Here is a 12,479-nt window from a genome sequence, read left to right as displayed (position 1 = left end):
TATTACTCTCATGTAGTAAAGATCTTCTCAATGCGTACAATGCAAAAGCTATAAAGGGAAAGTGATTCATTTTATCTCATAAAATGTTTAAACTTCTTTGGTAATAATAGTGACTACTATATTCTATGCACTCTTATGTCAAACCCTATGAAATAGGTATGATTACAATCCCCTTTTTACAAGTTAGAAGTTAGAGAAGTTAAGTAATTTAGGGCTCATATGGATAAATTGGTGAATCCAGGATTTAAATATGTAAGTCTGACTCCAAACTCCATGCTCTTAAGACCTGCATTATATATAGCTTCCCTTGTATTAAAAAAGCTTCATAATTAGAACTAAAATATAAGAAACTGACTTAGTAAATACATGAAATATATATTTACACACACACACACACACAGAGCTTCCATAAATTAATAAGTACAACCCAATAGAAAAATAGGAGTATTACTCAGCCATAAAAAGGAATGAAATAGTGCCATTTGTAGCAACATGGTTGGACCTAGAGATTATCATATTAAGTGAAGTCAGACAAAGACAAATGTCATATAACTTATATGTGGAATCTAAAGAAAAATGATACAAATGAACTTATACAGAACAGAAATAAACTCACAGACATAAAAAAACAAACTTATGGTTACCAAAGGGGAAAAGTGGGGAGGAATAAATTTAAAATTTGGGATTAACAGATATACACTACTATATATAAAATAGATAAACAACAAGGACCTGAAAAAGAAGATATATATGTACATGTGTATATATGTATATCTGTATATTTGAATCACTTTGCTGTATACCTGGAACACTGTAGATCAACTATACTTCAATAAAAAAAGAAAAATTAAAAAAATAGGCGAGAAATAGAAGCAAGCAACTCATACCAGAGAAAACACGAAAGTCCAATACACAAATGAAGGCCCAGCCCCGCCAGCAATCCCGGAAGATGCAACTCAAAGTGACCAAGAGATGCTATTCCTTGTCATTAGTTCGACAATTCAAAATATTGATTTTTGCAAAGTATTAATGAGAGTGAGAAAGAAACAGACTTGTACTCTCACTTGCTATTGTGGGGGTGTAAATTGACAGAGCCTTCCTTTAAGGCAACCTGGTGGTAGTCATAAAATCCATATACTCTCCAATCTAGCAATCCCACCCCTCAGCCTCCACCCCAGATCTAGAGGTACATTCTAGAAAAAAGCATGTTTGTTGCCCCATTGTTTGTAATAGCAGGGGAAAAAGCACTAGCAGAATGACTTAGATTTTCATGGAACTCAAGTGAAAAAGTTAAAAGTATGTAGGATTGCTTTATACATACACAGAGATTTATACATACACTTACCTCAAAGCAACACTGTATATATGTCCATATATGGCTGTAAATACATAGACGATTACACACAAACACACATGGGGAAGAAAAGGGTCCAGAAAGATTCTAGCATTTTCTGCCATAAAGATTATTCTTAAGATTCCTATCACATAACAAACCTAACCATTTTCCATGAATATTACAATTTAATGCCTTACAAACAGAATACATAAATATTTTTATTGGGCTCCTTCCTCCTGTGTTTTCCTTTTGTACTTACCGAACTTTGCTCTTCAACCAGGTCTTCTTCTAACTCTGATATATTTGAAAGGCTTTAGCGTTTCTGCCAGGAATGTTTGGTTTTCCTTCTTCTCCCATCTTTATTTAATAAACCCCTCATACAAATATTTTCCCACAGACACAGTATCCCCTTTTTCACCTTGCTCAGGAAGAAACTGACAATTGAGTTATGAACACTAAGTAAGGTCTCTGAAAATTTGGATAAACTCTACATTGCCTAAGTTTCAGTCATTTGCTCTGTTAATAAGGATGGAAATAAAACACGCTGAGAGAGACTTCTTCCTTTAAAAGGAGCTAACATCATGCTTCTGAGGCTTGATGGCAGGGATTTGCCTTTGGTAGTTATGATAATGATGACACATATAGTATTATTCAAGTGAGACAGGGGTATGAACGGACATGTCCTAGGTCACACAGCTGGAAGGTGACAGAGCTGCCTCAGCATCAACATACTTTCATTCGACCTTGTTCCCTCCACTTTCTTCACTCATCTCCAGGTGGCAGTAAATCCAGTTCTGGTTTCTCCAGATCTTTTCTCTGTCACTTCCTTTGAGACTACTTAAAATTCTTCCTTTAGCTTCCATTTCCTCATTTGTAAAATTGGGATGATGCGAATATCCTCCTTGGGATGTTGTGAGAATGAAAATGAGGTCATCATGCACCATCCCTTGTGTGTATGTGAGGCTGTTACCATTGTACATTTTAAGATCATCTAACAATTTAGAAACTCCCAGACACAGAATCTCAGTTGTTTTTCTTTGTAGGTGAATGATTACCTGCTGAATTCATCAAGCAAGTTCCTTAACATACAACTTCATTTATTATGATAAAGGATCTCTAAGGTAGGCTTTTCACTACTACTGCTTTGGTTGTCCCCTTATATATATAAAATCATAAGTATATATGATTCAGTTGTCACCTTTCATCCCCAGGTGACGGGAGGGCTAAGGACTCGGGGCCCTAAACTTCCACGCAGAGATACTCCTAAAGCTATTGTCTCAGCTTCTCACCTGGGCTTCCTTCCCGTGAGCCGCAGGTAGAAGTCATAGATAATGGCAGGGGCCCGGTGGCTGACTGCATTCCAGTACTGGGTTGTGACGTTGTTGGTTGTGAAGTCAGCCTTTGGCCTCCTGAAAGCTCTCTCAAGTGGGATTTTTTCAAAGGTTGCCAAGACTTGGATCCCTGGGGGAAAAAAAAAAACCCAGAATAAGTGCTAAGTCTAGGAGCATATAAACCCACTGTGGTGGATGGCATTTGCAATGGGTCAAAACAATAAATAATAAGGATTTGTTGTGTAGAGTCACGAATCAATTTCTGAGAATAATATTAAGATTTTTATGCCGGGCAAGTGGTCACCTGCAAAATCAAACCATTTGAATAGGTTAAGAATTTGGTCCTTCTCTTGAAATCTTTACCCTAAAACAACTTCTTGGGAAAATAGTTTTAGTCAATACAGTGAAGTATTGTTCAGAAAAACTTAAATCCATCATTCAATTTCAAGGTTATCTAATCTATTCTAAAGCCCAAGACAGAGCCTAGGGGTGTTATTTCCTTGGTTGGATCATTTACTTGCAGGAAAATCAGGAAAGTTTCTAGACATTTTACTTAAACTTTTATAAAGATTTAAGTAAAAGAGAGAATAGAAAAGCAGGACTCCTTTGTGTTGGTTCACTTTAAATACCAGTCTTTTACTTCTTTGGTATTCCTACTGCTCTGGAATATGTCAGACTCAATTGTTTTACTCTTGTCTCCAGAGTTTTTTAAAATAATAATCTTTTAAAAAAAGTATTACTTATATAAAACCTAGTTTAAAGCTTTTAGTGTATATTTGTAAATCCAATATGTCTTTTCAAAAGGTATTCATTCATTTGAATTCAATTTTGATTTTATGTAGAATTTTCAAAGAATATGCCTAAGTTCATTACTCAGTTATGTTGAAGCTATCAGTTATTATGGTAATATGATTACTGTCCCATAAAAGATACTACCTAGAAATCTGTATGAAAAATATATACTCTATACAGAAAATATTATCTGATTCCTGGGTCTTTTCCCCCCAGAGGGATTCATATTAACTTTTAGGAATCCCTAGTGGGTGGTCATTACACGTTCAAGAGACCTGTCTTCTATCAATACTTCTACATCAGGCTCCAGCTCCCCATATGAACTGAATAAATCATTAACTCTCTCTGGCCTTGTGTGTCAAATAAAGTGAGCACACTAGATTATTATTATTTTTTTTTTTTTTTGCGGTACGCGGGCCTCACTGTTGTTGCCTCTCCCGTTGTGGAGCCCAGGCTCCGGACGCGCAGGCTCAGCGGCCATGGCTCACAGGCCCAGCCGCTCCGCGGCATGTGGGATCCTCTCGGACCGGTGCACGAACCCGCGTCCCCTGCATCGGCAGGCGGACTCCCAATCACTGCGCCACCAGGGAAGCCCTAGATTATTTTTAAGATCACTTTCAAATATTATTATTCCACAAAATAGATAGCAAACATTTTCAGCACTGAAGAAGACTATTTTGAAGCTCAGGAATGGATTTTACATGTAGCATCTTTTTATTTAAGAGTTTAAGTGTCTTGGGGACTTCCCTGGTGGCTCAGTGGCTAAGAATCTGCCTGCCAATGCAGGGGACATGAGTTCGAGCCCTGGTCCGGGAAGAACCCACATGCCGCAGAGCAACTAAGCCCGTGCGCCACAACTACTGAGACTGTGTGCCACAACTACTGAAGCCTGCGCGCCTAGAGCCTGTGCTCTGCAACAAAAGAAGCCACCCAATGAGAAGCCTGCACACTGCAATGAAGAATAGCCCATGCTCGCCGCAACTAGAGAAAGCCCGCGCACAGCAACGAAGACCCAACGCAGCCAAAATAAATAAATTTTTTAAAAAAAGAGCTGTTTTTTTAAAAAAGAAAAGTTTAAATATCTTGGTTGCTTCTATTAATGCCTCTTTTTATAGTGATATCTTAATTCTGTTACTGAGGTAGAGGAGATTTATTTTTATTTTCAAATATTGTCAGAATTATTTAGCTAAATACCTGGATATATTACCTAAAGAACTTTGATGGTAGTAGATAATTTCATTTTACTTTTACTGAAGTAATAACTTTGCAACTAGAATAGCAGAGCAGAGTGCTCGGAATTGGAAATCAGATTCTAACAAGTTAAGCACGTTTGATTTTTTTCAACATCCAGTAGCTAAACAATTAGATGATCTAAAAGTTTCAAATATTTGCAAGAAAATCAACTTTGAAACTGACAAAGGAGAGCACAAGATTGGTTAGGTTGAAGAATTAATTCAATTCAACAGGATACATTCAAGGTTACACTATGGCTGACAGCATAAATTAATAAAGAGTATCACTGACTCAATAACACGAGTTAACATTATTGGACTTTTCTAAATCTACTTGGCCATTGATTATGTCACATTCTCAGCGATGTGGCCAGGGTATGAGGACTGTGTTCATGAGAGCAGTGGCTCAGCAAGAGTATTTTATCACTGGCATTGCTTATAATTGCTGACTTTTACTTGGCTTTATTTATTTTTTAAATGTCTATAGCCAATGGACTCCTTATTGCTTACAATCTTGCAGCTATCCCACTGGCCCCTTTTTTTGGTATACCACAGTACATCCTAATTAACTCTTACACATTTACAATTTGCAATTATTTTTATCTCTTTACCTATGTTTTGTCTTTTCCCCCATTAGACTCTAAGCTCCATGACACACTTTGTCTTTTTTTTTCCCTGTAGCAGACCCTAAACATGAGTGAGCAGACTCTCATAGTTATATAGGTACATCATTATAGGCACTTACCCATTTTGCCCCAATTACAGGGATTGAGGTTGCCAGACGTACAGTGGTAGATCAATGTTGACTTAGGTCTGGAAAACAAAATTTAGATAAATACAACAAAATGGAGAACTAATGAAAGAAAGATAAGGGAAAATAACATTTAAACAAGGTTTTTTCAATAATTCCCATGACTAAGGCACCCTATGCAACACTTCCATCTTTTGTTCCTTCTTTGGGTTAATAAGCAAAATAGAAGACTAGGAAAAGTGCAAGAGTGTGTGTGTGTGTGCGTGTGTGTGTGTACATATGTACAAGGAAAAAATCCCAATAGGTTGACATATTTATGGAGCAAATGGAGGTAGCATGACGATGAGAAAGCAGATCATGTTTCTAGCTTCTTGACATCTTTATTGGGCAAAAATATGGGCCATGTTTTTTCCTAAATCCAGTGAAGCTCTGCTGGATTGGAAACATCTAAATATCTAACTTCCAATAATTAATAAAAATTAACTTTGTTTACCTTTTATAACAAAGCTAAATATACAAACAACCTATTATTTTTTCCTTGTACTAGAAAATCCCTCCCACCCCCCCCCCACCCCTCCCCGGCTACACACACGGTGATCTGAACTTTTGGCATTTATTAGGAACTGAGGAGTTTAAAAAAATATGCTCTCATTTCATCCACTTTTATCTCCTTTGCCTTAAGAAAGGAAGCTGTAGGGCTTCCCTGGTGGCGCAGTGGTTGGGAGTCCACCTGCCGACGCAGGGGACACGGGTTCGTGCCCCGGTCTGCGAAGATCCCACATGCCGCGGAGCGGCTAGGCCCGTGAGCCATGGCCGCTGAGCCTGCGCGTCCGCAGCCTGTGCTCCGCGTCGGGAGAGGCCACAGCAGTGAGAGGCCCGCGTACCGCAAAAAAAAAAAAAAAAAAAAAGAAAGGAAGCTGTATTTTAGATTACTGAATAGAAAGAAAAGCTTTTCAGTTATCAAGAATTAGCTGGTTAAATGATTTGAAAAATTTATTACTTTATGATCAACCAAGTACTAACCAGTATTTATAAAACAACTTAATGCATATATGATGGCATAATTGGAACTGTGAAAGATTGAAATGGACACCCTCTCACATCTGGGGTCTTCCACAATAAAATGCATTTAAATAAATTTATTTATTTAAATATTTAAATAAATATTCAAATAAATTTATATTTATTTAAATAAATTTAAATAAATTTATTTATTGGCTGCGTTGGGTCTTCGTTGCTGCGTGCGGGCTTTCTCTAGTTGCAGCAAGCGGGAGCTACTCTTCATTGCAGTGCGTGGGCTTCTCATTGCGGTGGCTTCTCTTGCTGCGGAGCACGGGCTCTAGGCGCGCAGGCTTCAGTAATTGTGGCTCGCGGGCTCAGTAGTTGTGGCTCGCGAGCTCTAGAGCTCAGGCTCAGTAGTTGTGGCACATGGGCTTCGTTGCTCCGTGGCATGTGGGATCTTCCCGCATCAGGGCTCGAACCCGTGTCCCCTGAATTGGCAGGTGGATTCTTAACCACTGCACCACCAGGGAAGTCCCAAAATGCATGTATTTTGAAAAGGTGCCTAACACAGTCACCCTCCTTCTCATCAATTCTTTAAAAGCCAGCTTATGCATCCACACCTGTGAACTGCCGTGTACCATCCTACAGCCAAGGTGAGATTGACGACTATATCTGCTGGAATTAAATCTGCCACAGCCATCGGAGTAGCTCTTATGGACCGAAGAAACCCCTTCCCAGCCTGCACAGGAAAAAGGACATAAAATATATTTTAAAAATTTATTTATTTGGCCGCATCAGGTCTTAGTCGCGGCACGCGGGCTTTGGAGTGCGGGCTTAGTTGCCCCACATCATGTAGTATCTTAGTTTCCCGACCAGGGCTCGAACCCTCATCCCCTGCATTGAAAGGTGGATTCTTAACCACTGGACCACCAGGGAAGTCCCAAGGACATAAAATATTGAACCAGGTCTTAAGTAATAGCCGGGATTAAAGTATACATCAGACAGGTAATACGAATGCTGTTAGTGATAACGGCCAGCACTGATCACTGCTTACTAGGTTCCTGCGCCAAGGCTGACTGCTCTCAGCCTGTCCAATCTCCCAGCCGAGTTCATCCTAAGTGCCACCATTGCCAAGAACCGCTAGGGGTCCTCAGGTTCCTTTCAGAGTGAAATTCCTCAAACTTGTGAGAGGTTTAATGTATTTGGTTAATTAATAAACAATAAGAATTAGGGTTCCCAAATTCCCCATTAATTTAGCTTACCATTTCTTAAATGATGTTGTTTTCTGCTAGTGTCTACTAATTTACAAGCAATAATAGACACTAAATGTTTAAGAAACATTTTTTAAAAATTAATAAAATTCTACTACTTGACAAAACTTTTTTTATCACTTGGGGAAAAACCCACCATTATTTACTTTTTGTTTGGTATCTTTGTTTACCTCACAGATCACTGATGTTATACAGATGTAAGAACTGGGAATTGTTCATGTTAATAAATGTTGTGTCAATAAATAAAGAAGTCAGTTAATAAATTAAAAGTCACATTTAGTGACTTTATAAAGTGATTATTTACACCTGTATGTTTCCAACATCAATTTGCAGTGGTTAGCACTTTCTTGTGTTCCTAATTTCTGTTTTCTTGTAACTGATTTCCCTTCCTTTGGACATAGGAAATCGGTCTGGAAAATTTTAGAAAATTTGAATTAATATGCAGCTTTGTAAACAATGTAATAAAACTCACTCTTGGATCATGTTAAAATAGTTACGTTCTAAGTTACCAAATGTTCACCCCAACTAAGCCTCAAGAGTTGAAGGCAGGTAGGAAACAGAAAAAGAAAGAAATCAGAAAGAAGTTCATTGTCATTGTGTTTGACAAGTAGTTATAATTCACTGTCTTATATTTGTATTGTAGTTCATGTTGGCTCTAGTTCTGAGAATAACAAAGTCATAGTCTGAAACATGAGATCCCCAATAAGATTTAAACTCATTTAAAGAGTTGAAGTCCTGTTCATTGTTCTAAAGAGTAGAGTTGTGGTTCTGGCCCTAAAATGCTTCAGTGTGAACTGGGAAGCACCACAGCTCACTGGATCAGTCTCCACTGCAGGGAGACATGCACAAAGTGCTGCTGACCCAGAGGAATGATTGATGTTTCTCCTGGTCTGTGAGAGTATTATTGTTGAAAAGTGTTTCCTATAGTCATCAGTTTTTATATTTGAAAAATTTGCTCCAATTGGTAGTTTTCTTTCTCGTATCTATTAAGAAATGGATGTTGATATATTTTATGAATTTATATAATTTCTATCCACACGCATATAAATTTAAAAATCTTTGGGGATATGAGTTCTATTGCATCCCTAATTCAAGCTACCATTATAGAGCGAAAAGGGGGAAACACCCCCATCTTGTGTTAACTAAGGGGAAATACAGGCATGGTACTAGATGTTCAAAAGTTTCCAAAAATAAAACTCCTAAGTAGTAATTGATGATATCACAGTATTTCTGTTTTCCTGATAATGATATCCACAGATAATTAAAGTAATTTCATTCTGCCTCTATTTTCCAATCAGCAAAATTGAAATAAGTTGCATCAATTGTGGTTAGTAAAGTAATGCTTATGGTTTTGTGTCAGTGAAGCTAAGCCAACACTTAGCATTTTGTTACTATCCCTCCACTACTTTTCAAGTAATTATTTCCACACCATTATACATACCGCAACAATGAGCCCGGTAGGTCCATTTACGTTATCAACCCAACCCTAAAAAAAAAAAGAAAAAAAAAGATTTCTAATTGGTTCCACATGTCAGAAAATCCTAATATCTTTGGAACATCTGCAGTCTAATCTTAATAAACTTCAAACAAGAGCACTGAGACCCCAGCCGATAGAACTCTCTAATCCAATTAGAAATCTAATTTCTAAGATTTCAAACAGAGACCAATGAGAAAGCACTGGATATTTTCTGCACTTGGTTTGTGCAAGAATTAAAATTCTGCCAGCATTTATTTCATAGCAGGAATCATGGATGGTTGCAAGTTGTTTATGACATCTTATGAACTAAACTGGATCACCTCTTAAATATCATAATCTGCTAACCAATTCATTTTCCCCACCTGGGCCTGATTTTAACTCCTCAGGGGAACATTTCAAGCACAGTTTGTAGGAAATGTCCATTTCTTTACAATTTTAAGAGTCATAGCATCTTTCGTTCTATGTATGTATGTATCTGTCTATCCAGCTATCTATCTGTCTATCTGTATTAGCTTGCCTACAGATGTTAGAGGAAAGATTATATTTAGGAACAGTTAGAGACAAATGTCTCTTTGAGTTTGTCTCCTAAGCCCTAAGCAAGTCAGTTGACCTCATTATGTCTGTTTCTTTATCTGTGAAAGTCAAAAATGTGTGCATAAAGTGGGAGAGAAGACAGGAGAAGTTGAAGGGATTAATATTAGTTGAGCTTTTTACTAGGGACCAGGCATTGCACGAAGCACACCTCATACATCGACTCATTTGATCAACCCTCCACAGTGGGTGGGATTAGCCCAGTTTTACAGATGAGACAGCTCAAAAGCCTGCATGTCAGTAAGTAATGGAGCTTGGATTTATCTGGTGCAAAAGCTTTATAGAATTGCTTCAAAAAAGATGGTATAATTTAAAGTACTTTCTAAAAGATATAGCAGTATACAGAGATAAAAATTATTATTCCTAAACTGAGGACTTTTCTCTGAGCTTCGTGATTCCTATTTACCCTGGCAATTGTAATACTACCAATTTGGCCATCAAGAACATTCTGCTATATTTAAACTATAGTGGGGAAGCCAAGAAATAAAACTATTTCCCATGGCAATTTTGAGACGAGAGTTAATGAGAAGCTAATTTAAGATGCCACCCAACTCTAGGACAGTCAGTGTCACACTCAGAGGAGCCCCATGCTGAATAAATCCTGAACCGAATGTGGACTTCTGTCCTAATATAATGGGCTCACATTTGATTTGCTGTACTTAGCTATACATGCTAAAAAGAAAAAAAAAAAGACATCAAAGAGTAATTGGGCTAGAAGGATGCTGATTTGGAAGCAAAGTGTGGAATCCAGGCGAGTGGGCTTACTGGGAAAGGCTCCTGCCAGGTTGCTCCCACGATGGAGGGCCGTATGATGGCAAGATTGAGCTTGCCGCTCTCCTGCTGCACCACCATCTCTCCCAAGGCCTTGGTGTAGGTGTACGTATTGGGCCGATCCCCGATCAGCTTGGGTGTGATCTCATCAATAATAGCATCGTCTAACCACCTGAAGGTAGTCAGAGTAAAAAAGAATTCTAGCAACATATGTTAGACAATAGACCGAAAACGAAACTGTGAGACATCGACAATCAAACAAAACTTCCCCCTCCTAGCTTGAGTTCTGGAATTAGGACCTGTCAGAGGACACCAAGGCTTGAGTGTATACCTGTCCAAATGATGCATGACGGATGAGTTCTTTGCTCTCCACTGCTCAGCCCAATATTACTAGTCGAATCCTACGGCCTCCTGCCTCGATAGATTTATCCAAGAGCTATGCAGTCTGCTACTTGATCATATAGACTCAGTCTCTATCTTCAATTATTTTCTCTCAGCAGGAATGTACCTATGAAGGTACATTCAGTGAATGCATTGCGAGGGCCAGTCGGGCACCTGGCAGCGGGCTGGCTGCCCTGGTCATGGGCTTCAGAGTCTGTCCTCCGAGGCTCATCAGTGGCAGCCCCACTAATTCACTGTTGTCCAGTTAGAACCTATGGCACCCATCTTGAAACCTTCAGCTTTGATTTTTTAAAAATTCTACTCAATGCCTCAAAAAAGAAAAGCAACTACACTTAGCAGACTTACAACATTTTAGCAAATCTATGCACTGTATTTTGAAAGTCTGTTTAGAGTCTATGCTAATAACTTGGTAATCATTTCCAGAGATTTCCAATGAGCTCTGAAGTGCTCTTATAACTGTTAATAGTGTGTCAAGTGGAGTGGGAACAGCACTGTGAAGCAGCTTTAATAGAGTGATTATTGAATACCTTCACTTACAGGAAGACCTGTATCACGAATAACTGAGTTACCATGGCATTAGCCTAATCTTTTTTTTAAAAGACGTTAGAACCATTTTGATAATCCCAAAGTCTATCTGATCTTCTCTAAGAAAGCAATCAAATTATTGTCGATTAAATATTGAATGTTTCTCTTAGCTGGTAGATCTATTTGGTTAAACTTTTGATATAATATAGTTTTTAAAAATTAGGCTATATGTCAGTGTGATTTTTATAATCCATGTGTTCGGTACATTCATTCCTATTTTATCGGACCCAGCGCAATCATACAATTTTGATTGCAGAAAAATCTTATTAGAGGTTATCGTCTTCCTCCCATGACAAATTGTTGAGTATTTAAGATGTGCTTAATGCCAAGACTTATTCAGAAACACAACTCTCAATTTCAGTAACTCTCCGATATTGGAGAGAAACATGAGCACTGCCTGTGATGGTTTGGTTTTCCTTGCTTTGCGGCTACTAGTGCTGGGTATTTTCTAGCCTAGTATCAAATGCCTTCTAGTATCAAATTCCTTCTGATTTACACTGAAAACGTAAAGGTCGAGAAGTTCCTAGAATTAAAAACAACTCCAAATACTTAGAAAAGCAGAAGATATTTCAATTATAGAGTCACCCGAGTGTTGGGAGAGAGTGAGGGGTAATGCAGACACTTCTCTATCTTTCTCATAATGTTATCTTTATCTCATCTTATTTGTGGGTCAGCAGTGGATTAACTGACCTAAGACCATTTTCTTTTTCACCTGCAAAAACATACAGGTTACAAAAACTGGGTCAGAAGAAATACAGCCTAATTTTATTAAGGCTGTAAAAAAAAAAAAAACAATTTTAAGAAAACATCAGAAGCCAGCAATGCTAGGATTGTATGTCACATGGCTGGTACCATGTGCTCTTATTGCTGTTGGTGTGCATGGAAAGGGTAACAGCTGGAGGCTTCCCCAAGTTTAGTGAGTTAGCTCATCTTAGAAA

At 38.2% G+C, this 12,479-nt stretch overlaps 1 protein-coding gene across 2 annotated transcripts in view; it reads right to left on the bottom strand.

The window, feature by feature from the left end:
- Positions 1 to 12,479, bottom strand: part of FAR2 (fatty acyl-CoA reductase 2) — a 137,647-nt gene that overhangs the window by 9,358 nt on the left and 115,810 nt on the right. For both annotated transcript variants that reach the window (XM_060024528.2, XM_060024526.2), the window contains 5 exons: positions 10,549 to 10,726; positions 9,157 to 9,201; positions 7,065 to 7,183; positions 5,437 to 5,504; positions 2,626 to 2,797 (listed from right to left, as the gene is read on the bottom strand). In XM_060024528.2, the coding sequence (XP_059880511.1) occupies positions 2,626 to 2,797; positions 5,437 to 5,504; positions 7,065 to 7,183; positions 9,157 to 9,201; positions 10,549 to 10,726 (582 nt within the window). The remainder of the gene's footprint in view (positions 1 to 2,625; positions 2,798 to 5,436; positions 5,505 to 7,064; positions 7,184 to 9,156; positions 9,202 to 10,548; positions 10,727 to 12,479) is intronic.

Source organism: Delphinus delphis, chromosome 11, assembly GCF_949987515.2.
Source record: "Delphinus delphis chromosome 11, mDelDel1.2, whole genome shotgun sequence".
NCBI classification, from domain to species: Eukaryota; Metazoa; Chordata; class Mammalia; order Artiodactyla; family Delphinidae; genus Delphinus; species Delphinus delphis.
Note: the sequence above shows the minus strand (reverse complement) of the source record. Positions and strands in the feature narration are given on the sequence as shown.